Source organism: Diaporthe batatas (assembly GCF_019321695.1).
Source record: "Diaporthe batatas strain CRI 302-4 chromosome Unknown Contig00004, whole genome shotgun sequence".
In the NCBI taxonomy this organism is placed as follows: domain Eukaryota; kingdom Fungi; phylum Ascomycota; class Sordariomycetes; order Diaporthales; family Diaporthaceae; genus Diaporthe; species Diaporthe batatas.
Window position 1 is genome coordinate 619,557 of NW_025408551.1, and position 25,020 is coordinate 644,576.

General features: G+C 54.7%; 8 protein-coding genes across 8 annotated transcripts; 4 read left to right on the top strand and 4 right to left on the bottom strand.

Moving 5' to 3' along the window:
- Positions 1-191: 191 nt before the first annotated feature.
- Positions 192-2,172, bottom strand: KVR01_004083 (uncharacterized protein). Its single transcript, XM_044781803.1, has one exon. The coding sequence runs from the start codon at positions 1,125-1,127 to the stop codon at positions 339-341; it is 789 nt and encodes a 262-aa protein (XP_044646247.1). The 5' UTR covers positions 1,128-2,172; the 3' UTR covers positions 192-338.
- Positions 2,173-4,548: 2,376 nt separating this feature from the next.
- KVR01_004776 (3',5'-cyclic-nucleotide phosphodiesterase PDE1) lies at positions 4,549-7,386 on the top strand (the record flags this gene model as incomplete). Its single annotated transcript, XM_044788455.1, has 2 exons — positions 4,549-4,662; positions 5,701-7,386. 2 exons carry the CDS (start codon positions 4,549-4,551, stop codon positions 7,384-7,386), a joined length of 1,800 nt encoding a protein of 599 aa, XP_044646940.1.
- Positions 4,747-9,125, bottom strand: KVR01_004702 (uncharacterized protein). Its single transcript, XM_044788857.1, has 2 exons — positions 8,141-9,125; positions 4,747-8,079 (listed from the first exon to the last, which is right to left on the bottom strand). Exons 1-2 carry the CDS (start codon positions 9,023-9,025, stop codon positions 7,906-7,908), a joined length of 1,059 nt encoding a protein of 352 aa, XP_044646866.1. The 5' UTR covers positions 9,026-9,125; the 3' UTR covers positions 4,747-7,905.
- Positions 9,126-11,625: 2,500 nt separating this feature from the next.
- Positions 11,626-13,414, top strand: KVR01_004054 (uncharacterized protein; the record flags this gene model as incomplete). The annotated part of the gene is made up of 3 exons (XM_044794404.1): positions 11,626-11,846; positions 11,913-12,120; positions 12,173-13,414. 3 exons carry the CDS (start codon positions 11,626-11,628, stop codon positions 13,412-13,414), a joined length of 1,671 nt encoding a protein of 556 aa, XP_044646218.1.
- A 120-nt stretch (positions 13,415-13,534) lies between these two features.
- KVR01_004163 (uncharacterized protein) lies at positions 13,535-15,658 on the bottom strand. Its single transcript, XM_044789915.1, has 2 exons — positions 14,191-15,658; positions 13,535-13,991 (listed from the first exon to the last, which is right to left on the bottom strand). Exons 1-2 carry the CDS (start codon positions 14,923-14,925, stop codon positions 13,587-13,589), a joined length of 1,140 nt encoding a protein of 379 aa, XP_044646327.1. The 5' UTR covers positions 14,926-15,658; the 3' UTR covers positions 13,535-13,586.
- A 2,167-nt stretch (positions 15,659-17,825) lies between these two features.
- On the bottom strand, positions 17,826-18,888 carry KVR01_004782 (uncharacterized protein). The gene is made up of 3 exons (XM_044786807.1): positions 18,707-18,888; positions 18,161-18,604; positions 17,826-18,041 (listed from the first exon to the last, which is right to left on the bottom strand). Exons 1-3 carry the CDS (start codon positions 18,711-18,713, stop codon positions 17,935-17,937), a joined length of 558 nt encoding a protein of 185 aa, XP_044646946.1. The 5' UTR covers positions 18,714-18,888; the 3' UTR covers positions 17,826-17,934.
- A 1,419-nt stretch (positions 18,889-20,307) lies between these two features.
- Positions 20,308-22,341, top strand: KVR01_004320 (uncharacterized protein; the record flags this gene model as incomplete). The annotated part of the gene is made up of 5 exons (XM_044783785.1): positions 20,308-20,602; positions 20,680-21,248; positions 21,323-21,392; positions 21,435-21,820; positions 21,979-22,341. 5 exons carry the CDS (start codon positions 20,308-20,310, stop codon positions 22,339-22,341), a joined length of 1,683 nt encoding a protein of 560 aa, XP_044646484.1.
- A 1,241-nt stretch (positions 22,342-23,582) lies between these two features.
- On the top strand, positions 23,583-24,947 carry KVR01_004146 (uncharacterized protein; the record flags this gene model as incomplete). Its single annotated transcript, XM_044794068.1, has 2 exons — positions 23,583-24,193; positions 24,329-24,947. The coding sequence occupies 2 exons, from the start codon at positions 23,583-23,585 to the stop codon at positions 24,945-24,947; spliced, it is 1,230 nt and encodes a 409-aa protein (XP_044646310.1).
- Positions 24,948-25,020: the final 73 nt, after the last annotated feature.

A 25,020-nucleotide genomic window follows, 5' to 3' on the forward strand; every position in this document is an offset into this window, starting at 1 on the left:
ACTACGAGGAATAAATACTGTAACCCTTCAATCTGTTGTGTTACCTTCCATTTGCGTTCAAACAGACCGGAGGCCAACGTTTTCGTATCTCAAGAAATCGAACAGCTTATGGTGTAGCGTTCTCGAGCCACAATTCCCCATCTCAGTCTTTATAAATGGCACGTGCCTAGAGTCTAGACATAACACTTGGCTTTAGAGGAGTGCAAGAGATATTTATTAATTCTGTCACATCTACCGAAAGCCCTGTATTTCTCTTTCGAGCTCCTTTAAAACTTACCGTACTAGAGGAAGTTACATGGGCCAAGATTCAGACACGCGCGAGCGGGCTGTGACGTCCCCTACTTGAGAAGTTCCTTGAGCAGACGCAGGGAGGTCAAACGGTCGTGAATGTCAGGAACCTGTCTACCCATCACGGCTGCGATGAGCTCGTCGTCAGCACCGTGAGAAGCTAGGTCTAGAATCTGGTCATCGTCGTCTTTGGTCCATTGAACAGGGGTGTCCGCCTCACGCTTCATCTCTGCGATCATGGAAGAGAGTTTGTCGTTAGCCCGAGCCAGCGACTCTTTGTTAAAGGGGCAAAACTCGACGGTGCAGTCATACGCGGGCCAGTAATCCCGGGGGAGGAACTCGGCTTTGTTGACATCCACTTCAAACTCAAACTCCATGCCGGTAAGCTCTCTTTCGAGGTTGAGCTCTAGCTCTTTCTCGAAGTCAGAACTACTCTCGTCGCTTTTGTCACTCTTGTCAGCGTCATCAGCGGAGGTAATTGCACTCAGCTCTCTCTGGATCTGCCTTTGTAGCACTTCATCTAAGAGTTCATCGAAACTGCAAGCCCCGTCGTCACCGTCCGGCAGACAAGCACCTTCGTAGCATATATTGGAGCAGCCAGGGCACTTGGCCAGGTTGACAGTTCCGGCCGACGAGTTGTTTTGGGGACATGCTTCTTGTGTGCACACACCACGACGTGCCTCCCACTCTCCCCGAGGCAGAGCCATGGCGACTTTCCGCAAGTGATGAGTCTCTTCGAAGCGGGTGGGAAGTGGACGAGCGAGAAAAGAAGTGCATTGGACCTGCTCTGTGCGCGCCACCACACCGCAGATACAATAGTACTCCACTGTAAGACACATGTTTTTCGTCCCGCCTGGGCTTTCCGTCTTATGTGTCTTACTTTGGTGAGGCTAATAATTGTTGCTTGTGGTTGTGACTGTTGGTGGTGGCTTGATGAGCAGATAACCGTGATGGCCCATAAGGACTCATCGGACTTATAATAGAGGCCCACGATGCATCCGAAAGGACAATTCCGCACAATAAGCGTGCCTTTTGTGCGCTGACATGGTCCAAAAACAATGGCATGTTTCTTTGTGTTTTTGTTGAACCCTCTGAGCCATGGACAAGTCGCGAGGTAGACAAAGACGATCAGATCAGGTATTGTTGTGAGAAACAATCGATTGTATGATCCCGAGTGCAAAACTTAGTGCTTCACGATTGCAGGGTTCTGAGAGGAGGCCAGGACAACACTTGGCGAGAGCGGAATCGCTGCCAAACCTTTTTGTCTGCCTAGGTAGCATTCTAAGGCCTGCGGTGTTTGATATACACCCTCGTGCTTGACCCCCATCCCGCCCTATAGGAAAGGTCAGCTCAGTGGGCCCCATGAAGATTTTCAAAAGTTGTTTCTCCCTGTCGTGCTGGGAATATCGTTTTGAGACCGGTCAGAAGGAACCAGTTGACATCTAGACCGCACGGAACCAGAATCTATCAAAGAAGGTGGGGCGGTTCGTATTGAAGTCGTGCAGGCTCGGGTCTGGGAATGCTAAGATGATGTGGCTGGCAGGCACCGCGGGGTTACACCAAAGCCAACTCAGGCTGCTCAGGTGGGCTTGCAGCCTCATGTTGTCTGTTGGGGGCGGTTAGTTATAGCAATGTTTCATTGAGCCCAGGTTGCCAGGTGGTGGATCGATCGACTTGACGGATGCTACCCAAGCCCGTGGGCTGCATGGGTACTTCAGTACAGTACTTCAGAGGCTGCACGAACATGACGGATGCACTGCTGCAAAGGACTGACGGGCGCGTGGTCGTGCAGGCGTGCAGGCGTGCAGGCGTGATGCTCACCGACGTCTCGGGATGGGGCAAAACACGCATTCCGAAAGTGAGACAGCGCTATTGTAAGGGCACATGCCAATTTTCCCATTGATCAAACAGTTCAAGTTATAATATGGGTACGCAGTAGACTCTCATGTTGCTGCACGTGCTCTGCATGTCTGCATGTCTGCATGTCTGCATGTCTGCATGTCTGCAGGTCTGCAGGTCTGCAAGCGCTCTGCTCAACAAGGGCGGTGCGGCGCGGCGAGGCGGACCAGGGGCCCACCCAAGTCGCAGCGGTCGGCGAGCCCGACGCAACCATCCCAACCTACCTAGGTAGCCCATGGTGTGCATGATGCACTGGCAACAGAGATCGGCTTGCTGGTCACGGGCTGATGATGGGACGACCAAGAAGAGAGAATGCCAGCGACAGGCCAGGCCAGGCCAGGCCAGACGTGGGTTTTGGGATCAACGAGGACAGGAACTGATGGTGGGGTTCGGTCCGGTCGGGTTGGGTTGGGGCACTGATCAAACAGCTTGGGGGAGGGGGGAGGGTGCTGAGGCCCCCCGATGATCAGGTACCGTGGCTCCGTGGCTGGTGGGTGGGCGTTAAGGTTATCTATCGCCTCTTTCCCCATATTCTCTGGCCACAGGACGCCACGGCTCACGGTAAACGGTAGCTTCGGGCGTGGAGGCATTCCGTCATCCTGCACTGCTCCATAATTCTCTTCCCTTGCCGATCTCATCTTCGAACGACCCACGGACGTCTCCCCCGAGGAAGCACGAAAGAGGAAAGAGGTGCAATACAATTTCCTTTGCCAGCTTCCACTTACTCCCTCCGTACAGCCAATTGGTTGCGCAGCATTCCAGGCCACTCCTGCCTGCGGCTGGGCTGCTGGGAGGCTCACGCTGCCGTCAACGCAGCAAGAGCACGTCCCGTGCCCCTGCCCCTGCCCCTGCCCCTGCCCGTCAGCCCCGTCAAGCCGCAGCTGCACCTGCTCCTGCACCTGGCCTGCGCCTAGCCTGCACCTGCATGGCAGCTCCCTCCCTTGTCTCGCCAAGCTGCAGCCATCGCCAAACCTGCGCTGCGTGCACACATTGTCCATTCTCGCCATTGTTCGACCCCAAAACACGAGAGGGAGGGTCTCGACGGCCCCTCATGTTCTGAGGACCCGAGGCTGTCACCATCCATCTGCCTCTGGCCTCTGGCACACCTGCCAGCCTGCCAGCCCGGCCCGTGTGTCCCCACCACCGCATGGTTTCTGTCTCTGCCTCTGTCTCTGTGTCTGTCTCTATATCGTTAATTACACCGCAGCAAGGGCACTCACCGTCACCACTCGGGCTATCGGACGGAGGGAAACACACCCATTCCACGGGCCCGCGCCGGAGATCTTGGTCGATCACAAGGGGTGAGACGCCTGCGGCGAATGCCACCGCAGCAGCCACTGCGACGTGCGACTGCCACTGCCCAGCACCGACCGACAGACCGACTGCAACAACACGCGACACTCTGCCATCGCAACCACGCTGCTTGCCTCCCGATTGGGGAGCCTGCTCCGGCGACAGCCATTCCTCTCGCCCCGGCTCCCAGGCTTGATCCGAACCACTCTCTCTGCCTTGTCCGGCGCCGCGCTTGTGCGTGTGCGTGTGCGTGTGCCTGCACCTCGTCTCCCGTCTACCGTCTCCCGTCTCGTCTTGGGACTTCTGCTTGGGTGCAACCAGCTGGGGGTTAGCGCTGGTTCTCTGTCTGGTCGCATGCAGTTCTTGACTTCTGGAATCCCCGGCTGCGCTTCCCATCTGGCCCACTCGCTCCTCTGCTTGCTTTCTCGCTTCGGCCAGGGAATTGGACCTTCTTACACCACCCCAACTGCCGTGTCCGCAACACAAAACGACACCATCCCTCCCGCACCACGCCCGATATCAGCTGTCGCCCTGTCGCCCTGTCGCCCTGTCGCCCCGTCGCCCCGTCGGCCTTTCTGTTGTTCAGCCCCCACGCCTGGCCGGGTCGGGTCGAGTCGGGTCGAGTCGAGTCGAGATCCCAGAGTCCAGGCCACGCGCACGAGGGTCTGAGGTCTCCAACCCCAGCCGGGGCGCACAACAGCGCATCGGGCTATACCTGAGTCTCACAAGACACTGCCTCCGGCCGCACGACGTTATCATAACGCGGACGGCGACACAGGCACAGCGCCGAAAAGTGGCACCATCGATCAATCTCGACCCGGGCCACCTTGGGCCACCTCGGGCCACCTTTGTATCAGCCGCCACGCACGTCCGCGGTAGCAGCACAGCAAGCAACATTGCCGTCGACGCCAGTCCTTTGTCTCTCCGCCTGCATCTCCGCCTCGCCTCGCCTCACCGTCTACATAAAGCGAGTTCGTCCCATCGCCGTGACATCTTCGCATTGGGCGGACGTGCCCTCAGCCGCGGCTCTTGCAGCCCCGCGCAAACCCGACAAGTCGGTTCCGCGTGATGGCGGGCGAGGGGATGTGGAAAGGAGTCGCCGGCGACGAGTCATCAACCTCGGCTGCAGTTGCGCCTGCGGCACCTCCGAAGCAGAAACCCGCCCTGCAGGTCATTGTGCTGGTCAGTCGCTTCTTATTTCCTCCTGTCTGTCGCTGTCGTTGCACAACCTTGTACCACGCCTCATCACATTTCTGTGTGACCTCACCTCGCATAGTTACCCCCCCCCCCCCCCAAATCCCCCCTTCTTTCCATCCTAACGAACCGAGTCGAATCTCGTCACATCTCACAGCGTGTTTCCGCTCTCGCGGTATCATTGCGCTCGTCCACCATGAGCAAACCTTGTCTGCCGCCGGCGCGCACAACCCAACCCCTCCAACGGTTTTCTAGAAGCCAATCCGAAACTGCCTTTCGCGCAGCATCATATTCCCTCTCGAATTTGCTGCGATTTGACTTTCATGCTTTCGCCTGGCACAGGCCGAACCTCGTGCATGGGTAAACCTTCCCTCAAAGTTGCAGTGGGGGCTTCGTCGCAAGCGTTACAATTCGGCGGCGACTTCAGCAGAGACAATGTTCTCCGTTGCAGTCAATCACAGCCCAGGCAAATCACCTGGCGCATCCTCCCACCCCCTTCAGAGAGTACCCAATTCCATCACCACCACCTCCAGAATCTTGCTATTGGCCGAATCGGTCAAGTCGGATCAAGAGATCGACGGGCCTGCAGACTGCCAACGCAGTGATTTGTGGACCATTCAGAACGCTTGGACACGTCTGGCCCGGGGCTATGGTCGCAGTGGATCTCCATGCCCTTTCTCTTAGAGGAGAAATCCATTTTTTTCTTACCTGCAGACAGCAGCAGTTGTTTCCAAGCGCCCCTGCAGCCCTGCCGGGCCAAGCTACAGATAAATCTGGGCTGGGATCAGCCGCACCCCACACTCAGCCTCGTTTGGCCCTGAGCCCGGCTCGTCTCTCCAAGTGGAGGGGCGTGCGTGCCGTCCGCTTTGTTCACTTGGGCTCGGGGCACGCGCCTTCAAGCCTCGTCGTCCGGTCCATTCTGCTACACCAGTCGACGGGCTCTTCTGTTCCCGGCAGGGCGGCGCACCTGAACGGTGTGACACCACCGCTCCGGTCTAGACAGCATGCTAACCAGATGCACAACAGGGCTCCCAGGGTGGCCCCTTGGAATCCAACGTGACGGCGTTTCTCGTACGTTCGATAGCGTCGGGATGGAGGAAGGGCTCCGTAATGGCCGTCGATGCCGGCGTGCACCTTGGCGCCATAACACAAATCCTGCGAGACACACAGCCTCCAGATCTGGGAGAGACCGACGAGCTTGCATTACCATACGTGCTGCAGAGCGGGCCCTTTGCTGGAATGACGGTTTACTCGGCGTCGGCAAAGACGAATGCAGCCAAGATACATGCGGATCTGGTAGACACGTACCTCATCACGCATCCTCATCTCGATCACATCTCAGCCTTCGTCATCAACACCGCTGGACTGTCAGGGCCGAGGCGAAAAAAGCTGGCTGGGTTACCAGGGACGATCCAGGCCCTCAAAACGCACATCTTCAACAACATAATATGGCCCAACCTATCGGATGAAGACCACGGGGCTGGTCTCTTTACTTATTTGCGGCTGAACGAAGGCGGGTCCCCGGCCATGGGCAACGTTGATGGTTATCTGGAGTTTAATGAAGGCCTCGCTGTCAAGGTATGGAGTGTGAGCCATGGCCACAATATCGAAAAACACGCACCTCACCGCGGCAGCGGCAACAACACCAGACTCAACAGCATCGACGCCTCATCTGGCCTGATGGGCTTCGGCACTGGCATGCTAAGCCCGCGGTCCGTAGCCCACCACAACGCGAGCCCCAGCCTGGCGGCATTCTACCACCAGCAACCACACTTGATGCCTCATGATCGTGCGGGGTCCGCCATCCCGGGGTCTATTTCGATGAGCGGAGGGAGGGGCTCTGGGGCGATGAACCAAATAGGCGGCGGCCCGAGCCCGACGGAATACGCTTGTGTGTATGACAGCAGCTCATATTTCATCCGGGATGTGGAGACGGGTGTTGAGGTGCTCATCTTTGGCGACGTCGAGGGTGATAGTGTGTCGATGAATCCGAGGAACTTGCGCATATGGCAAGAGGCAGCGCCCAAGGTCGCGACGGGAAAATTAAAAGCCATCCTTATCGAGTGCAGTTATGATGACAGCAGGCCCGCGGACCGACTGTTTGGCCATTTGGCGCCGAGCTTCCTGGTTCAGGAAATGACAACCCTCGCCGAGGAAGTTAAGGCCGCCCGGGTGCGCATTTCAATGGACAAGGGGAGGAAGGAGACGGACCCTCGACGAGAGAACAGGAGGGGCAGCAAGCGAAAACGCGAGGGGATACCTCACGAGGACGCCACGATAGCGGTTCGGCGGCGGGCTTCGCGGGCGCTGGCCAGGCACAGCTCAGACAGTGTCAATGAGCCCGTGAGCCCAAAGACGATGAAGATGCCTCGGTCGGACTCGGGCCAGAGGAGTGTGTCAGTGGAAAGCCCGCATATCACGACGCCAACGGCCGAACTGTCATTGACAGACCTCCAAGGGCGGACGACATCGATTCCCAGCGGTACAAGTGCCCCAAACATGAACTCGGCCGGGACAGAGACCCGGCCGATTGACGGCCCGCAGCTCGAGGGGCTAAAGGTGGTGATCATTCATGTCAAGGACAAGATGGACGACGATGATAGTGTGGAGGATATCATCCTGGACGAGCTACACGAGCACGAGTCGTTCATGGACGTGCCGCTCGGGTGCGAGTGGATCATTTCTGAGGTCGGACAGAGTCTGGAGGTCTGACGGGCTCCCTCGAGTGCGACTTGGTGACCTTGACTAAGATTGTACGATGAGCTTTATGTTTCTTCTCTTTGAAAACCGTATAGTCGGAGCGGTGTTGGTTGTGCCTCCTCAACTTGCCGGCGATGCTCATGAGGAAAGCCAGGGGTCTTGGATATCGGAAATGTGTTGATGATCTCGGGCGGGATGTAGGTTTTTCGCTTGGCCGGTGTCAGGTGTTTTCCGGTCTTGGGGACTGGGCTCATGGGTGTAAGGGAGGCTTGCTTCGTTCTAGGAGTTACGTATACGTAGAAGGAGGCAAGGGGAGATACCACGGGAACGCTACTCGATTGATGCCTGACTTGGGGATGACTCCAACTTGGGAAATATACCGTGAAGCTGAGCTTGATTGTGTTCTTGTTTGTTTTGGTCTAGGCTCTTCGGATGCTATACTCAATTGCGCGTGCGCGTATAGTAGGCTCTCAAATATGCACCTGTTCTATGCTGGTCTCTCGTTTATACAGATCCCGGTGGCCAATTCTATTATATCTTCCCGTCCGCACGGCCATCATCATCCTTGGCTCGCCTCTCCGCCTCGAGCTTCTCGTAACCCTCCGGGCCCCCGAGGTCCTTGTTAAAGTCGGGCCTGGGAAGCTCGAAGCCCTCGATTGTGCGGCCGTAGGTGATGCCGCCCAACCTGCTTATCGGCCGGAGGACCTGTGGCGCCCAACACAGGCCAGTCAGTACAGTGGACTCAATACCGACAAGGACCACTTACGGATGGGTCGATGATGTTCCTATCCTCATTGATGGCGTCCTCGCGGACCCAGAAGCGCGTGCCCTCGACGACGGCCATGGTGGCGTTCTTGGTGCCGGGCCTGCTCCGGCTCTCAAACTCGCGCAGGCTCTCGAGCTTGGCCTCGATGGAGAAGACGGCCTCCCTGACGCGGGCGGGCCTGACGGTCTGGCAGTCGTAGGCCGGGGTCAGGCCGGAGATGGCCCACTCGCTGGAGCCGTAGGGGGCGTTGACGCTGGTGCTGTTGGCGGCCTCGGCAAAGTGCTCGCTGATGATGTTGACGGTGCACTCGCGGGTCTCGGCGAGGTTGTGCAGGGTGTGTTTGGCGGCGGCGGCGCCCTCGAGCGAGGAGGCGAAGCCGATGACGAACAGGGGCGGGTCGTGGTTGACGACCTGGAAGTAGGAGAAGGGCGCGAGGTTGGTGGTCTTGCCGTCTGGGGACACGGTCGACACGAAGGCGATGGGCCGCGGCACCACGGCGGAGATGAGGAGCTTGTAGTTGTTGACGGGGGCCCGGCCCTCGGCGAAGGGGTCGATGGTGACGTGCTGCTTCTGCCCGTGCTCGTGGGCCGCGAGGTGGTTTGCGCCGGAGCCGAACTGCCACGAGGGCTCGGCCGTCTGCGTGTACTTGAAGCCGTCGGGGTCGCGGGTCCAGGCCGGGCGCGAGGCCTCGACCTTCTTGAAGTCTGGGTGCGGGTTGCGCTTGATGTCGGACTCCTTCATCTTGAGGGCTGCGGCGGAGGAGGAGAGGAGCCGGCGGTGGTGTCGCAGGACGGGGGAGGAGGACGAGGTCGTGGCGGTGGTGGTGGTGGAGGAGAGGCGTCGGAGGTGGCTCAGGGACCTGCTGGCTGTGAGTCTGGGCTGCATCAAGATGTGTTACTTCCAATTGAACATGTTGGATTGCAGACCGATAACAACCCTAATTGCGCATCTGACAGCAGGCCACGGCGAAGACATCAATCTCGTCACAGCCCCTCCCCCTCCCTCGCCCCGGCCCAGGGCGTCGGGAGCTCGCTCCCCTCACCCCTCACAACCCCTCACCACCCCTGCCCCCACTATCGGGAGTGATGATGCAATGCTCAACGCTCTGCAACTACCCCGGCAGTACCCGCTAATAAGTCCCTAGGTCCCTAGGTCCCTAGTCTACACAGCTGGTGGCTCTAGACGTGCCTGGATAGAGTTCATTAAGTTAGTTGTTGGACCCACGGGATCGTCACTAGCATGTTGACGGAGTACTAAGTAGTTAAGTAAGTGATTTCGTTTCTGATCCCCATACATAGACAACGTATGTGGTGCCTTTATACAGTGGGAAACGCTCAAGACCCAGCATTTGAAGAATACCATGCCAATAACAGTGCAGAGAGAATACAATAGATGAGTAAGTCAAAGTCGCCATCAGTGGCGGCAATGTAGACAAGGCCCAATGCCCACACCAGCTCCATTCCAGTCTCCATATTTTGCATTGCATATCTCTCTCTGTCCTGCTGAAGGCCACAAGTGCAAGGACTGGACCATTTGCAAATTGGACAGAAATTCGGCAAAAGAATTGGATCTGGATGATGTGCGGCCCCTGTCCTGGTTGTTGCCAGCTTGGCGACTCCAACCCAGATGACAAGGAATGCCTAAATATCTTCAAATGGGATTCTACCAATAAAGTTATAGTTACTGCACTCATTAGACCAGTCTGTGCCACGCGGCCTCCTCAGCCTAAAAGTCCTCTCCGTGACTCCGATGAGGGGCCAGAAAGTGCCAGTGATGCGACTCCACAAGCTGGAAGTCTTCGCTGTCAAGAATGGTTATACTTGTCAAGTGCAACAAAGACAGCATGACCCTACGGACAACACCAGTCAGCTTTCCCATTCTGGTCCTCCACATCAGGCTTTGTACAAAAGCACTCACCCCTGGATCTGCCACGTCTGGATTGAGTTTGACATCGAGACCATCGCAAAACTGGCCGTGTCTTGGGATATGTCTTGTACGCTTCCTGCATTCGCGATGGCATCCCAAGGATTATGAAAAGAAGCAGGATAAGTTCCAGTAGAGGTGTCATTACAGTTATTCAACAACGTTACCATGTTATGTTGTTGCCAATCCAGTTTGCCAGATTTCCAAGACCGGGGGATTTAAGAGTACCGCTGGTATCAGGAATAGACTGAAAGATCCAGTCCCTCCATTCGTGATTGGCCTGGCAATCGTGGCAAGCTTCATCCAAGGTTCCAGATTCAAGGGCAGGAGATCAGTCTTCTGTCGTGGCATGCTCGTGTGCTGAAACAGGTGCCGTGATCACCAGGTACTCGTCAGAGCTGTTGGCACAACTGCCCTTGCCGGTCTCACACGCGCTTCCATCGATGCGGACGGACTCCAAGATGTAGTTAATACCGTTGTTTGCCACGTTGCGACACTCAACATGAAGGGGTCTGTAAAGGCCTCAAAATCTGATACGGATCCTCTAGTACTATAGTAACTAGTCCGCGGTTCCTTGAAAGGATAGCCCCAGCTTTCTGTTTCCCAGGGACGTAACGGCCTCCAGGGCTTGTCACATTTTTACATGACATGTCAGCTGATAACAAAACATCAGGTGACTATGTGTACTTCTGGAGCAAGACATGCTTGTCTTAGGTCGCCTCAACAACCCTGGAATGGAAACGCGCCATCGCAGAAAATGTCTCCTCAGCAAGAGAGGCGGTTTCGCTTCTAACTCATCAGCTAGAGAATCCTTCATTTTTCAGCCACGCAGTGTCATCTTTTACCAGTCAGCTTCAGTTTGAAAGACGAGTAACACCTGTTGCTAGTACAGGGTTTCAGTACCAAACAATCGCTTGCGACACATTGGTTGCCTGGCATCTGGCCCTTGAAGATGGCATCCATTGGGCCTGGAAGTTGCAGCTCCAGAGGACACAAACGTCACTCTAACCTGAGTACCCCGACTTCAAGCCGGAGAGGAGATGCACTCTGCTCCTACCCTAGCCACTCCGACTCATCAATAGCTTTGCCGCACCCGGGGCTCTTTGTAAGAAACGTCCACGGCATGTGTCTCTGCCCATCCTAGGATTTCTGTTCACAGATTCCCAATGTGATATCGAAGTGGGCTCACGACCTCAATGCGGTACGTATCGTTAAATCCATTGGCTACAGGCATTCGCCAAAACTAAAGCTCCATAAAAGACTCCTGCCGGCGGTGCACTCGATAGGATGTAGCCGGACATGCATTGTTGATAGTCGATAAGATAGAGTTGCCAGGCGGCGACTTGGAGAAGCTTATCACCATCTGCGCTGGGTGCCAGTTCGTCCCGAGCTTGAGACGCAGCGATCGGCGCGGCACTACTAGATGGAGTTGGTCGTTACACGCCGCTTATGCTTTTAGTATTAATCGTGCCTGTGTCTCGGAGACCTCCTCCTCAGACTTCCATGATCAGCCTCGGAATCCCCTCACACTGAATATCGACAAAATTGTGCCATTCATCAAGATGGCAGCGAAAGGCAACAGTGGCTCCAGTAGCCATGGAGACATCGACGAGTCCCAGGTGCCGGGAACCGTCCAACTCATCGACATCGACGAACACCTGGCGACTCAGCACGCCAGGGGCCAGAAGGACATAATACTCGTGCCAACCCCGTCTGATGATCCCGAGGACCCTTTGAATTGGTCGCCTGGGAGAAAGCGGCTGGCATTGACATACATCATGCTGTAAGCCTCTAAGCATGATAACCGACACCTGCAAGTTAAAGTAGCTTAAAATTTGGACGTCTACAGGTATACCTGGTTTGTGGGCATGTCCTTGTCAGTAGTCTATTCAGTCTTGGTGCCACTGTCAACGGCGCTGGACGTGACCATCGCGGATCTCAATGCCGGTACAGGGTATTTCTTTCTCCTGTGTGGTTGGGGACTGCTGTTCTGGCAGCCCTTCGCCTTGCAATACGGAAAGAGAATCACATATCTCATCTCAACGGTTGCAATGGTTGTAAGTCTTAGACCTCAGCCGTAAGTGTGGTCAATGAGCTAACTAGGTGTAGGCCATCAGCGTCTGGAGCCCATACGCCAAAGGCAATGGCCAGTGGATCGCCAGAAATATCGCAATCGGTTTCTTTGCGGCTCCCATAGAGGCCCTTCCGGAGACATCAATCACCGACCTCTACTTTGCTCATGAAAGAGGCACATATATGGGCTGGTATGCATGGATGCTGGCCAACAGCAACTTCTTTGCACCAGTCATCACAGGCTTCATCAACGACGGCATTGGATACAAGTGGTGCTTTTTCTTCCACGCTGTGTTTTGCGCCGTTACTTCGGTGTTTCTGTTCTTCTTCCTCGAAGAGACCAATTATGATAGGAAAACGGTTGGTGTGATCGAAGGCGTACAGACAGTGGCTCTCCTTGACCCCGAGGCCACGGAGCCAGCGACCGGAAACAAGTCGCCCCCAGAGAAGAGCTCCGGGACAGATCTAGCCGAAGGCCCAGCCGCAGGACCAAGTACTGTGTACCGACGCAAGACGTACCGGGAGAAGCTTGCACTATGGGACAAGCCTCGACCTTTCATGATGGGCTGGCGGGCTGTTCAGATCCTCAAGCTCCTCTCTTGGCCTGTCGTCTTCTACGCCGGGTTTTCCTACGGGACGTATCTCGTGTGGTTCAACATCCTCAACGCCACGGCCTCCATCATTCTCGGAGGCGAGCCGTACAACTTCAGCCCTGCAATCGTCGGCCTGTCCTATCTGGCATGCATAATCGGGGTCACTGTCGCCTCGTTATTTACCGGTGTCTTCAGCGACTGGTTCGTCATCCGCCTGGCGCGCAGGAATGGCGGCGTCTTTGAGCCTGAGCAGAGGCTTTGGCTATTCGCAGCAGCCACAATCATACTACCTGCCGGCTCGATTCTCTGGGGTGTTGGCGCAGCACATGGTGTACACTGGTTTGGGCTGCTGGTTGCCATGTTCATGATCTCGATATGCAATGGCTGTGGAGTCACTTTATCGATCTCATACTTGGTAGATTCCTACCGCGACCTGTCAGGCGATGCGCTGGCGACTTGCATACTGATCCGCAACACCATGAGCTTTGCCATCGGGTATGGAATCACGCCGTGGTTGGATGCCCTGGGCTATCAAAACTGCTTCATAAGTGTGGCGTTTGTTGGGCTGGCTGTCTGCTCCGTGTTCCTGGCCATGGTCAAGTTTGGTAAGCCACTCAGGGAACGGAAGAGATTGCAGTATTGGAAAGAGGTGAGGATCCGGATCGAGAAAGGCCTCGTCCACTGAGGAGCGATTTCATTTGCGCATGTTTGACCTCCGGCCTCTGCCAAGGCCATGGCATTTTCTCCTCATTCCAACATGAGTCTGATGGTTAGTTTCAAGATTGTAGTATGAGAGAATTAGTAATATGGCCATAGCAAACGTTCCAGAGCCTTCTAATTAAATATAGTACAGCTGTCTAGAAGCCAATTACTCGTTCGATTCGATCCTCCTGACTGACTTCGACCTTGATATCAGTGGTGACCATTATACCCTGGTTCTCCATCCACGGATCTGTTACGACCTTTCGCTCATTAGGTGCTACCTCGACACGAGCTTTGGTGGGGATACCAGCTCCCAATTCGAGAGCCGGTTCAGTGTCATCTGTAAAGCCCCGTGAGTCGCTCGTTATTGAGAAGCCCGTCTTGCTTCGACCCAGCACCGTGCTTTGAATTTTTGCCATGCGGTCTCCTATCCAGTTTGCGAACCTCTTTGGAACCATAGCTGCGATGATATGATGCATTGCAGGTAGACAGGCAGCTATTAAATAGATAGAAGGCTCGACTACAAGCCATAGGATCATGACGTTTGTGTAGCTCGGTGCCTACAGCACTCGAAGTCAGCCATCAGAAACATAAAAGGGGTAGCCCTATGCCAATGCAGCAAAGAGTAGGCCACAAGTTGGCCGTATGGTCATAGCATGTCTTGAAACCTGTACTAGCTCCCGAAATCTTTGTTATGTAGGCTAGGAATGAGGCATGTTTGTTCTTGAAAGGTAAATACTGTATCCAGAAGCTACTTACAATGTACTTGGCAGTATGCCTTTCGTAAACAGAGAGCCGGACCGCTGAGGCTACTAGTGCCGCGAGGCCGATTCCGAAGAGGAGTGTCAGAGCCCATTTGCGTGTGTTGCTCGCTCTGAGCTGCCACACTGTCGGTAGCGGCATGATAACAAGGACAATGTCGACGACCAGATTGAAAGGCGTTACGCTTCGGTAGAACTTGTCGACATCGACGCACGTGCCTTCCACAGCTCTATCCCAGAAGTGATAGACCGGGTTGCACTGGAACACGGATGTGATGGCAAAGCCCAGCCATTGTAGCGTAACAAAGGCGCAAACCATCCAGATGGCCGCTCTTAGCCGAGTGTCGCTGAATATACGGAGGTAGAGGGCGAGAATGGAAAATCGTGTAGCCGCATAAGATGCAAGCAGGAATTGCAGCACCGCGTATATGATCTTCAGCAAGATCTCGTTCTCCTCCAAGCTCAGGATGACTCGGTCTTCGTTGCTCCAGGACGTCTCCACCTTGACCATTGCCAGTCCCAAACCACATATGGGCATCAGCAGCACATAGGCCACGATGATCCAGAAGTCGTCCCACCAGAACCGCAACTTGGCAATGCCGTGCCTCGAGAACGTTTTCGCGGCGACAATAAAGGTGTCTACAACAATGGTTGCGATGGCAGCCCGCACCAGAGGCCTGGTGGCCTGCCACGAGGTCTGGTCCGACACGAGAGGGCCTTGCTCTGTCGACATGTCGTTGATGTTTGGCCGAGACTGAGTCGCTTCTTGTTCTTCGGTGGGGGTAACCGTTCAGAGGCGGAGCCTCCGCTGAGTCTCTGTGCTCAGATGCGTTGGCGAGAAGACAATAGGAATGGCCTCATGCCTATGTGGCCCATAATCAATCAGGACGGCGAGGAGCGCGGAGGTCAGCGGGATCGAGCTCGTGGGGAACTGTTCTTCAAGTGTATGGGGCTGGAAGACTGTTTTGCCTTGCCCGCCCCTGGGTCCGGCAGCGAGTCAGTTCACCAACAGGGACGATCATTGCCTGGTACCACGGTATCCCAATTCCGCAACAGGATCCGACAGGTCACAAACATGGTGACGAGCCCGTCAAGGCTTGTAATGCACGCCGTCGTGTGGCACACAATGGATAAGGGTGAGGATCACCACAAATACATCCGGGGCCTTCCTTGTCACGAAGCTCAGCCCGTCCAGCCCGCCCTGGAGCCGGAAGTCAAATGTGAGGGCACTGGGGCATCAAACTCGCAAGTAAGGGCTATGTCGGGAGCACTGACCTCATCTTACCCACCAGAAGCTTTCAAAGGATCAGTGAGCACGACTCGGGCGTGGTTGATGCGAGTTATTGGAGGGGGCCAGCCATAATACCACTCTGCTATATTGTGGATGCAACCTCGTGCAACCGTGCGTGGGTTTCGGGGCAGGATTGGTCGATCTCGCCACGCCCACCACATGTGCAAGCCCGCACGGACGAGCAGTTCACGACTCATCAAATCGCCATTATTATGCATGCCCAAGATTGCCGGGTATCTCCATCAGACGTGGACGTGATTTCATGTTTGGTGCGCGCCACGGCTAGCCTACCGGTAGATGTACATACGCGAGTTGGGCGGGTGTTACTTCCGCAACGCTTGGCCATGGTAGGCCATCGCGCTTTTGGCGATCAGCGGCTGTGAAATTCGAGGATCTTGGTTGTCGTAAGCAGTGTGCTGCACCTAGCTGGAGCCCCCGCCCCTTATTATGCTGGTTGGCTGGGTGCAGAAACAGGGCAGCTGAGTGGGCAGCAAACCCACAGCGGAACGACCCGTAAAGTTTGACCCCGTTTCCCACGGACTCTTTTGGGACGGTTCGCAAGGAAGCCGTCGGCGCAGCATTTTGCCCACGTGTAGTTATCAGATGATCTACAAAAAAGCTCACCGGGGGCTGCCGGGATATCGGTGTTGAAATGATGGTTCAGACTATATCGATGACATTAAGTGCACCGATCCGGGAAACCAAACACTTGCTACAGAACGGAGCCCACGATTCCCGCCCCAACAAGGTATCACTGACCCAGGCTATATGCTATGAGACAAGGTCTTCGAGCTTGACCTCCTGTGGCATCTCCGACATGTAGCGAACAAGCTGTCGATACATGACACTGCTTTCTGGAACACCAGCTGCACAGTGACGGGCGTGTTTGCCACGGAAGTTATTACTTAGGAAGACATGGCCACCAAGTAATTTTAGGGTACACCGACTCCATCCACGAGCGATGAAAAGTAGCTGCGCGTAGGAATGCAAGACACAGTGAGGCGCCCAAATCTACTGCCGACCAAATCTAAAGAGCTTTGGTCGTCTCTGCCTTCCGGAGCCGAGCGTCGTTCGATTGACAGCCCGGACGGGAGGTCTAGGCCCCGGAAGTGTGCGCCCGGGCACAGGGGACTCGGCATCCGTGCGACTATGTAAATGCAAATTTGTCTGACGAAACGGACGAATTCCACATGTGTCAGCTCAACACCATCGGTGAAGGTGATACTGGGATGGATGGCCGGAAAAATAAAGATCAGAGAACACGGACCGCCCGTGAAGTGTGAGAGAACGTGATCGCACGCGCATGCGCATGAAGTACAACCCACATACCTAGAGTTTTCACATACCGTGGCTGGCAGATCGATCCTACAATGACATTGGTGGCGCCCTACCATTGAGAATCTCGCCCATGACGTCTCCTACGCTCTTCATGCATGTGGCCCAGCTGCCCAATGGGCGAGAGAGCCGCAGAGACAGAGCGCAGCCGCCAAGAAACAAAAAGCGGACTTCATCTGAATGACAGGAGCTTATGGATCTCTATCGCTTTGCCAAATAAAACACAAGCTTCTTTTAAGTAAAGGGTACCGTGGCTTCGGCCCAGATTGACTTCAGGTCACTTCGCCGCGGAAGATCCGGGCCGAGCTTGAACATTTGCCGGTCATCAAGGCCCAAGCCCAAGCTGAGAATCAAGCATCAGACTGGGGCCAGTCTAAAGTGTCATGAGCTGGATTGAATACTGTGCTGAGATACCTAGGTATACACAAGCGTCCTGCGACACCGTCAGATCAAGGGCTCCGGGCTAAGTCAGGAAAGTTCCAACTCGTCTCTTGTGTAGGTCAAGCTCCTAGGACTTTTTCATGCTCAAGTGATCAGGCGAAATTCGACTTTTGGGTTATTCCTCTTTGGCTCAATTTGTGTACCACCTTGCACGTCGACTTTGAATTATTGTGCCAGTTCTTGAACGGGTTCATAGGACCCTCCGTCAATGCTCGCGATACATGAGATTAGCTGGGGCGGCTTTCTGTGTATGTTGAAGGCTCACTCTGCAATTTTGCAATAGTGACTGGAATATAATCGTTCTCTTACTGCAATTCACACGCCACGGAAGCTGCTGCACGACTACGGGGGTTAGTTTGTGGGCAATATGATCAAGCCGAACTGACCATTGATTGTTTCACTCTAGAAAGGAGTGTGTGATTGCAGACATGTTGGAAACCCGTAAGATATATACGCATGAGCCTCAAGGACTGTCAGAGATCAAAATCCTGGGACCCGAGGCCTCATACGGCCGAAAACCCCAGGGTTGGCAGAGCAGAATTTCTTCCATGGTAAACATTGAGCGGCCACTGCATTGAGCTCGCAACTCATATGTGGGACATGCGAGCCAACATCTACCGTGTGCATAACTATGATCTGTTCTATCAAGTTCTGAATTGTTCAGGATTACCCTCTCTATGAAGTAGTAGACAGATCTGGTGCTCCCGCGGCAGTCCCGTTCGCTGGAGTTTCTCCCAACTCCTTGCTGAGCCGATCCATCATTTTGGCATGGATTTTGGACCCTTTGCATGTAGCAGTCAGCGTGGTTTGGATGCTGATTTGGCCGATTGGGGACGCGGGAGCTAAGGTCCAAGACCATTTCGACGCTTGAGTTGCAGAGGAGATGGACAGGTTTACTCACATCCCCCTTCATTAAGAGACTTGACAATTCCAATGAGGAGCCTTGAACACTTGATCTCGCAAGCCTCCACAAGCTCAAGCCCGCCATCCTTGTCCTCGATGGACCAAAATGTGTGCATGACCACATTCAGAGGACTCCTCAACAGGCAAAATGTCCCCAGCTCGAAGTCTGTGAACTCGTAGTTCGACTCCACGTTGGAGCCCCAGAGGCCCTTTGGTAGGGTCTCGACCAGATCAGTAACCTTGTACGAGGTCGTCGGGCCCAGAGGCTTAAGACCCTCGGGCAACTCTGGCCCAGTCACCTGCCCTAGGGACTCGAATTTCTGCATGTGCGGGTCGCACGAGAGAAAGAACTCATGGTCCTGGAGCATCGCAATCCCCTGCTTCTGGGTGGCCCCATCCGGCAGCTTGGTAGCGTGCACGATCTTCGCGGAGGAACTGAGAACTGCCGGGCATTCAGCGCCAAGCCACGCGTTTGTAGCATAATGTGACGGGTGGAACCGCCCACAAGCTTGCAAGGTTGGGGGGGGGGGGCGTGGTGACTTACAGGACATGCTGCAGAGTGCGATGGTGTGCTGACGTTCCACGGGTCTACTACTGCTTTTGCAATATACAGAGGCCAGGTTCCAACGCCTTTTTGTCGACGCTGTCAACCGTCTCGCTGTTTGGTTTGGAGGTTCTGTGCCTGCGTTGACGAGGAGCCGCCCTGACCAGCCGCGATGCTGTGACGTCTAGTGTGTCATGATGCATGCCCCTTGCTCCTCCGGCCCTGCCCATCGCCCGAGCGCGGAATATCCGGCTGACTACTCAACTACTCAACCTGTCAATCCCAAGCTTATCTCCGACGTCTTCGGTAGATGTGCTGGCTTTGCTGCACCCTGTTTGCCACCCCCACGGCAAGACTTCCGTTTCTGAGTCTACCTAAGCTCAACGTTATTTACCAACAGAGAGAAATGTAACGCATTACATAGGATTGCACACACCTTGATGATCTTGATTGAGGCAAGAAGAACAACACATTTGAGCTGGCAAGGAGCAGGGCCTACAATCAATTCGGGGCAGTTGAACTATAAGAAAATGCGACTTGCTATATACTTACCTACCCTAGGGTAGATAGCTTAGCCCATAGGTGATGAACCTTACCCTAGGGTATAACTGAGACTTTGTGTGATGCCGAATTGGTGGTATAAGAGCATGATACAGTTTAATGCCTTCTTCAAAGTTCATAGTAAGGAACGTGAGTCACAGGATTGACAACCTTGGGAGTTATGCCCATCTCAAATCCAGTCGCACTATACTAGTACGTACATGAATAGCTCCTTTGCTGTTATGTACATGCGCGGCACACTCTATATTAGAAGCTCGACTGAGATACGAAGATATGTTGAAATCAATATAGAATCATATTTTTAAATATGGGAAGTTGTGATCGGTGCTCACGTTAACATTAGAGTGGTTGTATGCCCCCATGTATTATTCATCGCATGTTCTGTGAATCTTCAAAACCCGAACTCTTAGAAAACGCTGTGCTACCCTGCAGAATAAGTGGTTGTATTTGTGTCTGCCCAGAATAAACTAACAACTAGCCTATGCCAGGCTGTGCAGGTATCTAGGTAGTGATAGCACTATAGAACTCAGGTGTAGTCTTCAAGCACAAGCCAGAAGGTCACATGTGCAAGCAAGTGTCTTAAGATGCTCAGGCCCAGACACTGGTGAGAGGCAATTGCCTGGATTATATATTGGCAGCGCCGTGTATGGCTTCGGAACGTATGCGGAATCGAAGCGAACCCAGTTAGAAATCCAGGCAAGTGGAGGAGTGACTAGCAACCCCTCCACTTTCCGCCCGCCCTCTGCCGTTGGCTCGCGACTTCGCGCCCTTCTCCAAAGTAGCCGCTGCGGTCGCCCGTCAGAAATGGCAGGGGCTCGCCCGGCTAATTATCAAAGTAGGGACCTAGGTAATTACGACATGGTGCCGGCCCATTCCAACGTCACGACTCACTGGCAGAGCCTTCCAGATGTTGCTCACACACCCACCCCTGCACATCGAGTACACAAGAGCCATGCCTCGTCCCCGGACAACCTAACTGGCCCCGACTTGCTCTCTCTCCTTCGAAAGTAGAGGTGCAGCCCTCCAGCAGGCCGGCAGTCATGAACGCCGAAAAGACCGCGGTGGCTCGATGCTACGGGGATAACGAATATGACGGAAGTGTCCCGGCCAACCTGGTGCGGAAAGAAGAAGGACGAGGAGACGAGCTCGGTATCGAGTCTGCAAGCACAAGGTCGGATCGGACACAGCATGGGGGAGATGACCTGGAGAATCAGGACCGCATGAGGCCTCAGCACTCCAACACGACCTCAGCATCTATGTGGTCTTCTGAGAAAATGTCCTTACCCCAGGAGATTCTGTTTGTTGCAACTGTCTGTTTGACTCAGTTCTGCAATCGTGCGTCCCCTGAAATCGCCTCACCCACCCACAGACCGTCCACGTGGATATTCAAGTACTGATGCCATGTGTCACAGAGGCTTCATTCTGCGCGATGCTGTTTCTTCTCGATACGGTCGGCGACAGCCTCGGAGTCACCAATCCCGCTCTGCTTAGCTGGTTGGTTGCAGGATTCGCCTTGACCGCAGGGACGTTCCTGATCTTCTCTGGTCGCCTGGGCGACGCTTTCGGCTACAAGCTGATGCTCATGATCGGCTTTTCCTGGTTTTCGCTGTGGTCTGTCCTCGCTGGTGTTGCCGTGTACTCCGGGTACACGCTTTTTGTCTTCGCCCGAGTCTTTCAAGGTATCGGCTCCGCGATTTGCATCCCGAATGCCCTTGCCATCCTCGGCGCCGCTTACCCGCCTGGTCATCGCAAGGCAATGGTCTTCGCCTTGTTTGGTGCCAGCGCTCCGGTCGGTGCTATGATAGGTGGCCTCGTGGGAACCTCGCTTGACTTGCTCTGGTGGCCTTGGAACTTCCACGTCTTGGCCATCGTTCTGGCCTTGCTAACCGTACTCACCTACTTTGTTGTACCTTCACCACGGCCGGCTAGATTGTCACAACGCAAGATCTCACTGCGGTCTTTGAACAACGAACTGGACCTGGTAAGAGTTTCGTGCGCCACACAGCTTAATACCTATCCCACCTAGCTATGCTTCTCTAACAAGTCGGTGCGTAGGCTGGTGCCATCGCTGGGACCTCGTCCTTGATCCTGTTCAACTTTGCTTGGAACCAAGCGCCCATTGTTGGTTGGGAATCGGCACAAGTCATCACGACCCTTGTCACTGGAGTTGTCCTGTTCTTCACATTCATATGGCATGAGTACCGTTACGCTGCTAATCCTCTCCTACCCGCTTTTGATGCCGACGCTGGATTCGTCCTCGGTGCACTCGCTTGCGGCTGGGCCATGTTCGGTGTGTGGTCGCTTTACATCGTTCTCGTCTTTCAGAACATTCGAGGCCTGTCCCCCTTGCACACGGCATTTTGGATGATGCCCGTTCTTGTCTCTGGCCTCCTCGCGTCAGTTCTCACCGGCCATCTTCTCGGGCCAGCAAAGTTCACAGGACCTGCGGTGATGACTATTTCCTTGACAGCCTTTACGACCGGCATGGTCATCTTTGCAACGGCACCAGTGGATCAGATCTACTGGGCACAGACATTTGTTTCAGTTGCAGTCGTAGGTGAACCCAAAGTTTGCTTCCCCAAATTCACCCGCTGTTGTCAAATTATTAGTAGCCATACCTTCAAGTTCTTTTCCGTCACAAGTTGGGAAGACTCCAAATACTCTTGTCACCGAAATAGTTCATCAGAATTGCTAAAAACGAAAATGACCAGATTCCATTCGGGATGGACATGTCATTCCCGGCCGCAACCCTTATTCTATCTAATGCGGTCAAGAAGGAGCATCAAGGGATCGCAGCAAGCCTCGTCGCTACCGTGGTGAACTATAGTATCTCCCTGGGTGTCGGGTTTGCAGGCACAGTGGAAGTCAACGTCAACAACCACGGCAGGACAAAGGCAGACCTCCTTAAGGGCTACAAGGGTGCATTGTACCTGGGTGTTGGGCTGGCCAGCCTTGGGTTGATGATATGTCTCGTCTTCCTTGCTCGAGACCAATGGAGGAATTCTCGAAGGGCCAATGGCCAGAAAGAAACGCCTTCAGTCTCGCCTGGCCCTGAAGCGCAAGCCCCTGCCTAGAAGATTTCGGCCGCAGGCCAAATGTCTGTCATCTCAAAAGAAAACAACCGAATTCTTGATTGCATTTCTCCCACCCCTTGAATTTAAAATAATAGAATAAACGAGGCAACTGTGGAATTTAGGTGCAAGGTCTGCACCATGGCTAGGAAGCGCCTACAGTGCAAACCTCCGACCTACGCGAATGCAAACAACACATTGCAACCAACTAATCTGTTTACGCACGTAAACTGAGCCAAACCACAGGATCTCTATCCAAACGACCGAAATTGAATTTCAGCATCAGCTACGAGTTGAGAAGTACAGTGGTGCACCAAGTCACGCAATGTGCCGCTCTCATACGGCCGGCATGTTGTTCCTCAACCTTGAATTTCGCATGTGCTGCCAACTTTCAGACGGCTGTATTTATCCACCATACAGGTATAACGTCTCCCGTCGTAGGACTCTGTCCCGACGATGGGCTTGGTACTTGGCCATAAGTCAAGCAATTGGGTGGAAGACTGCCGGCTAGGCTAATAAGGAGGGCGAGAGTCCATGGCAGATTGGGCCCTGTCGATCGTGTGCCGAGGCATGCCTTAAGCGTACCCAGCGCGAACCCGGATCTCCGCACTGCACCGAGACCAGCCAGGCGGCAAATCCCCCCTGACATTTAAAGCCGCCGTCTTCGGACATGGCGTAATCTTCCATGACTTTCAAGTTGACTGTCAAATAGTGAGCTCGTGACAACGGCGAACAGGTGCAATCATCGAACTACTTTGACTGGGCAGCAACAATGACCATTTGGAAGTCCCCCCATCCTGATATTCACAGTAAGATCTTGTTCTCCAGGTGGGACCGAAGAATGACGCGCTGACTTTGGTAGTACCAAAGGGTGTAACTACTTGGCAATGGCTCTTCGAATCAGGGGAATATGTTCCATTTGGAAGTACATCCACTGGGTCATTTGGCGCGTATAACAATGCGGTGACCAAGGAGCGCTTGGACTTTTCTCAAGTCAAGGCAAAGGCTATCACCTTGAGCACAGTGCTTGTCAAGGACTATGGCCTCCAGGCGGGTCAGACTGTCTCAATTTTCAGCACCAATACTGTATGGTATGCTGTTGCACTATGGGCAACTGTACGCGTTGGTACGTGATCCCGATGTCTCTAAAGGACAACACTGGGAGAGATGCTTCAGTGCAGTTGCTAATATCCTGAGCAGGGGGCAGAATCAACGGCGCCTCGCCCGCGTACGACGTGGAAGAAATGACACATGCCCTAAAGACGGCCGACACCAAGATCCTGGTGACCCTGCCTGGCTCCATCGAGGCAGCTGTCGCAGCGGCCAAGGCTGCAGGTGTTCCTAGGTCGCATGTCCTGCTCCTCGAGGGTGAAGCACCTGGGTTCAAGAGCATACAAGACCTGATCCGGCAAGGCCAGTCTTTACCACCGGCGGATGTATACCATATACCCCATGGGCAGACGAACAAAGACATATGCGGCTACCTCAACTTCAGCTCCGGGACAACCGGCTACCCCAAGGCCGTCATGCTCAGCCACCACAACATCATCGCCCAGTGCCTCCAGCTGCGGCAGCTCCAGGTCCTCCCCGCGGACGGGCAGTACCGGACGATTGCGGTCATGCCGCTCTTCCACATAACCGGGCTCGTGCGCTTCATCACGTACCCGGTGTTCATGAACGGCGAGTGCTTCATGCTCCCCAGCTTCGACATGGAGACGATGCTGGAGACCATCGTCGCCCACCGCATCGAGGAGCTCATCTTCGTCCCGCCCATCCTGATCCGCATCGTGCGCGACCCGCTGGTCGAGCGGCACCTGCCGCGGCTGCGACAGGTCGTCAAGAGGTTCTCGTCCGGGTCGGCGCCCATGAGCCCCGAGATCCTGCGCCTGCTCGAGGCGAGGTTCCCCGGGACGGGGTTCCGGCAGGGTTACGGGGCGACCGAGTCCACGGCGTGCATATCGTCGCACCCGCCCTCGCACTTTGCCTACAGGTACGCGCACACGGGGGGGAAGCTCGTTGCGAACACCGTGGCCAAGGTGGTTGACCTGGCTGACCCGTCCAAGCTGCTCGGGCCGGGCGAGACGGGTGAGATCTGTGCCCGGGGCCCGCAGATTGCGATGGGGTATCTTGGGAACCCGGAGGCCACGGCCGAGTCTTTTGATGAGGAGCGATATCTGCATACTGGTGATGTTGGTCATATAGACGCAGAAGGGCTCCTGCATATTGAAGACCGCATAAAGGAGATGATTAAAGTCAAGGGGATACAGGTCGCGCCGGCGGAGCTGGAAGACTTGTTGCTTGGGCATGATATGGTTGAGGACTGTGCAGTCTTGGGTATTAGAGACGAGTATGCTGGTGAGAGGCCGAAGGCGTACGTGGTGGTCAAGAGTGGGGTGAGCCCGACCGAGGAGTTGGGCAGAACCTTATTGAGGTATGTTCGAGGGCGCAAAGTCCGCTACAAGTGGCTGGCCGAGCTGGAGTTCGCGGAGAGTATCCCCAAGGGACCCACTGGGAAGCTGTTGAGAAGGCTGCTCAAGGCAAGCGACCAGAAAGCCGGTAGGTCGAAGGGGCTGTGCGTCAGAGACAACAGCGACAGAGCGAAGTTATAGAGCACATGCAAGAAAGGCGATGTTATTGTATTTAAACAGTAAGGGAAATAAGGGAGATGGTATCTAGCTCTAA

Bases quoted from the DNA above. Each gene is read 5' to 3' on its own strand.
- KVR01_004083 (XM_044781803.1), bottom strand. From the start codon at position 1,127: ATGTGTCTTACAGTGGAGTACTATTGTATCTGCGGTGTGGTGGCGCGC.
- KVR01_004782 (XM_044786807.1), bottom strand. The intron at 18,042-18,160 runs GTGAGTAAACCT...CTACATGCAAAG, and splicing joins GTCTCTTAATGAAGGGGGAT to GGTCCAAAATCCATGCCAAA.
- KVR01_004163 (XM_044789915.1), bottom strand. From the start codon at position 14,925: ATGTCGACAGAGCAAGGCCCTCTCGTGTCGGACCAGACCTCGTGGCAG. The intron at 13,992-14,190 runs GTAAGTAGCTTC...CGAGTGCTGTAG, and splicing joins GGCATACTGCCAAGTACATT to GCACCGAGCTACACAAACGT.
- KVR01_004702 (XM_044788857.1), bottom strand. From the start codon at position 9,025: ATGCAGCCCAGACTCACAGCCAGCAGGTCCCTGAGCCACCTCCGACGC. The intron at 8,080-8,140 runs GTAAGTGGTCCT...TGGGCGCCACAG, and splicing joins GGAACATCATCGACCCATCC to GTCCTCCGGCCGATAAGCAG.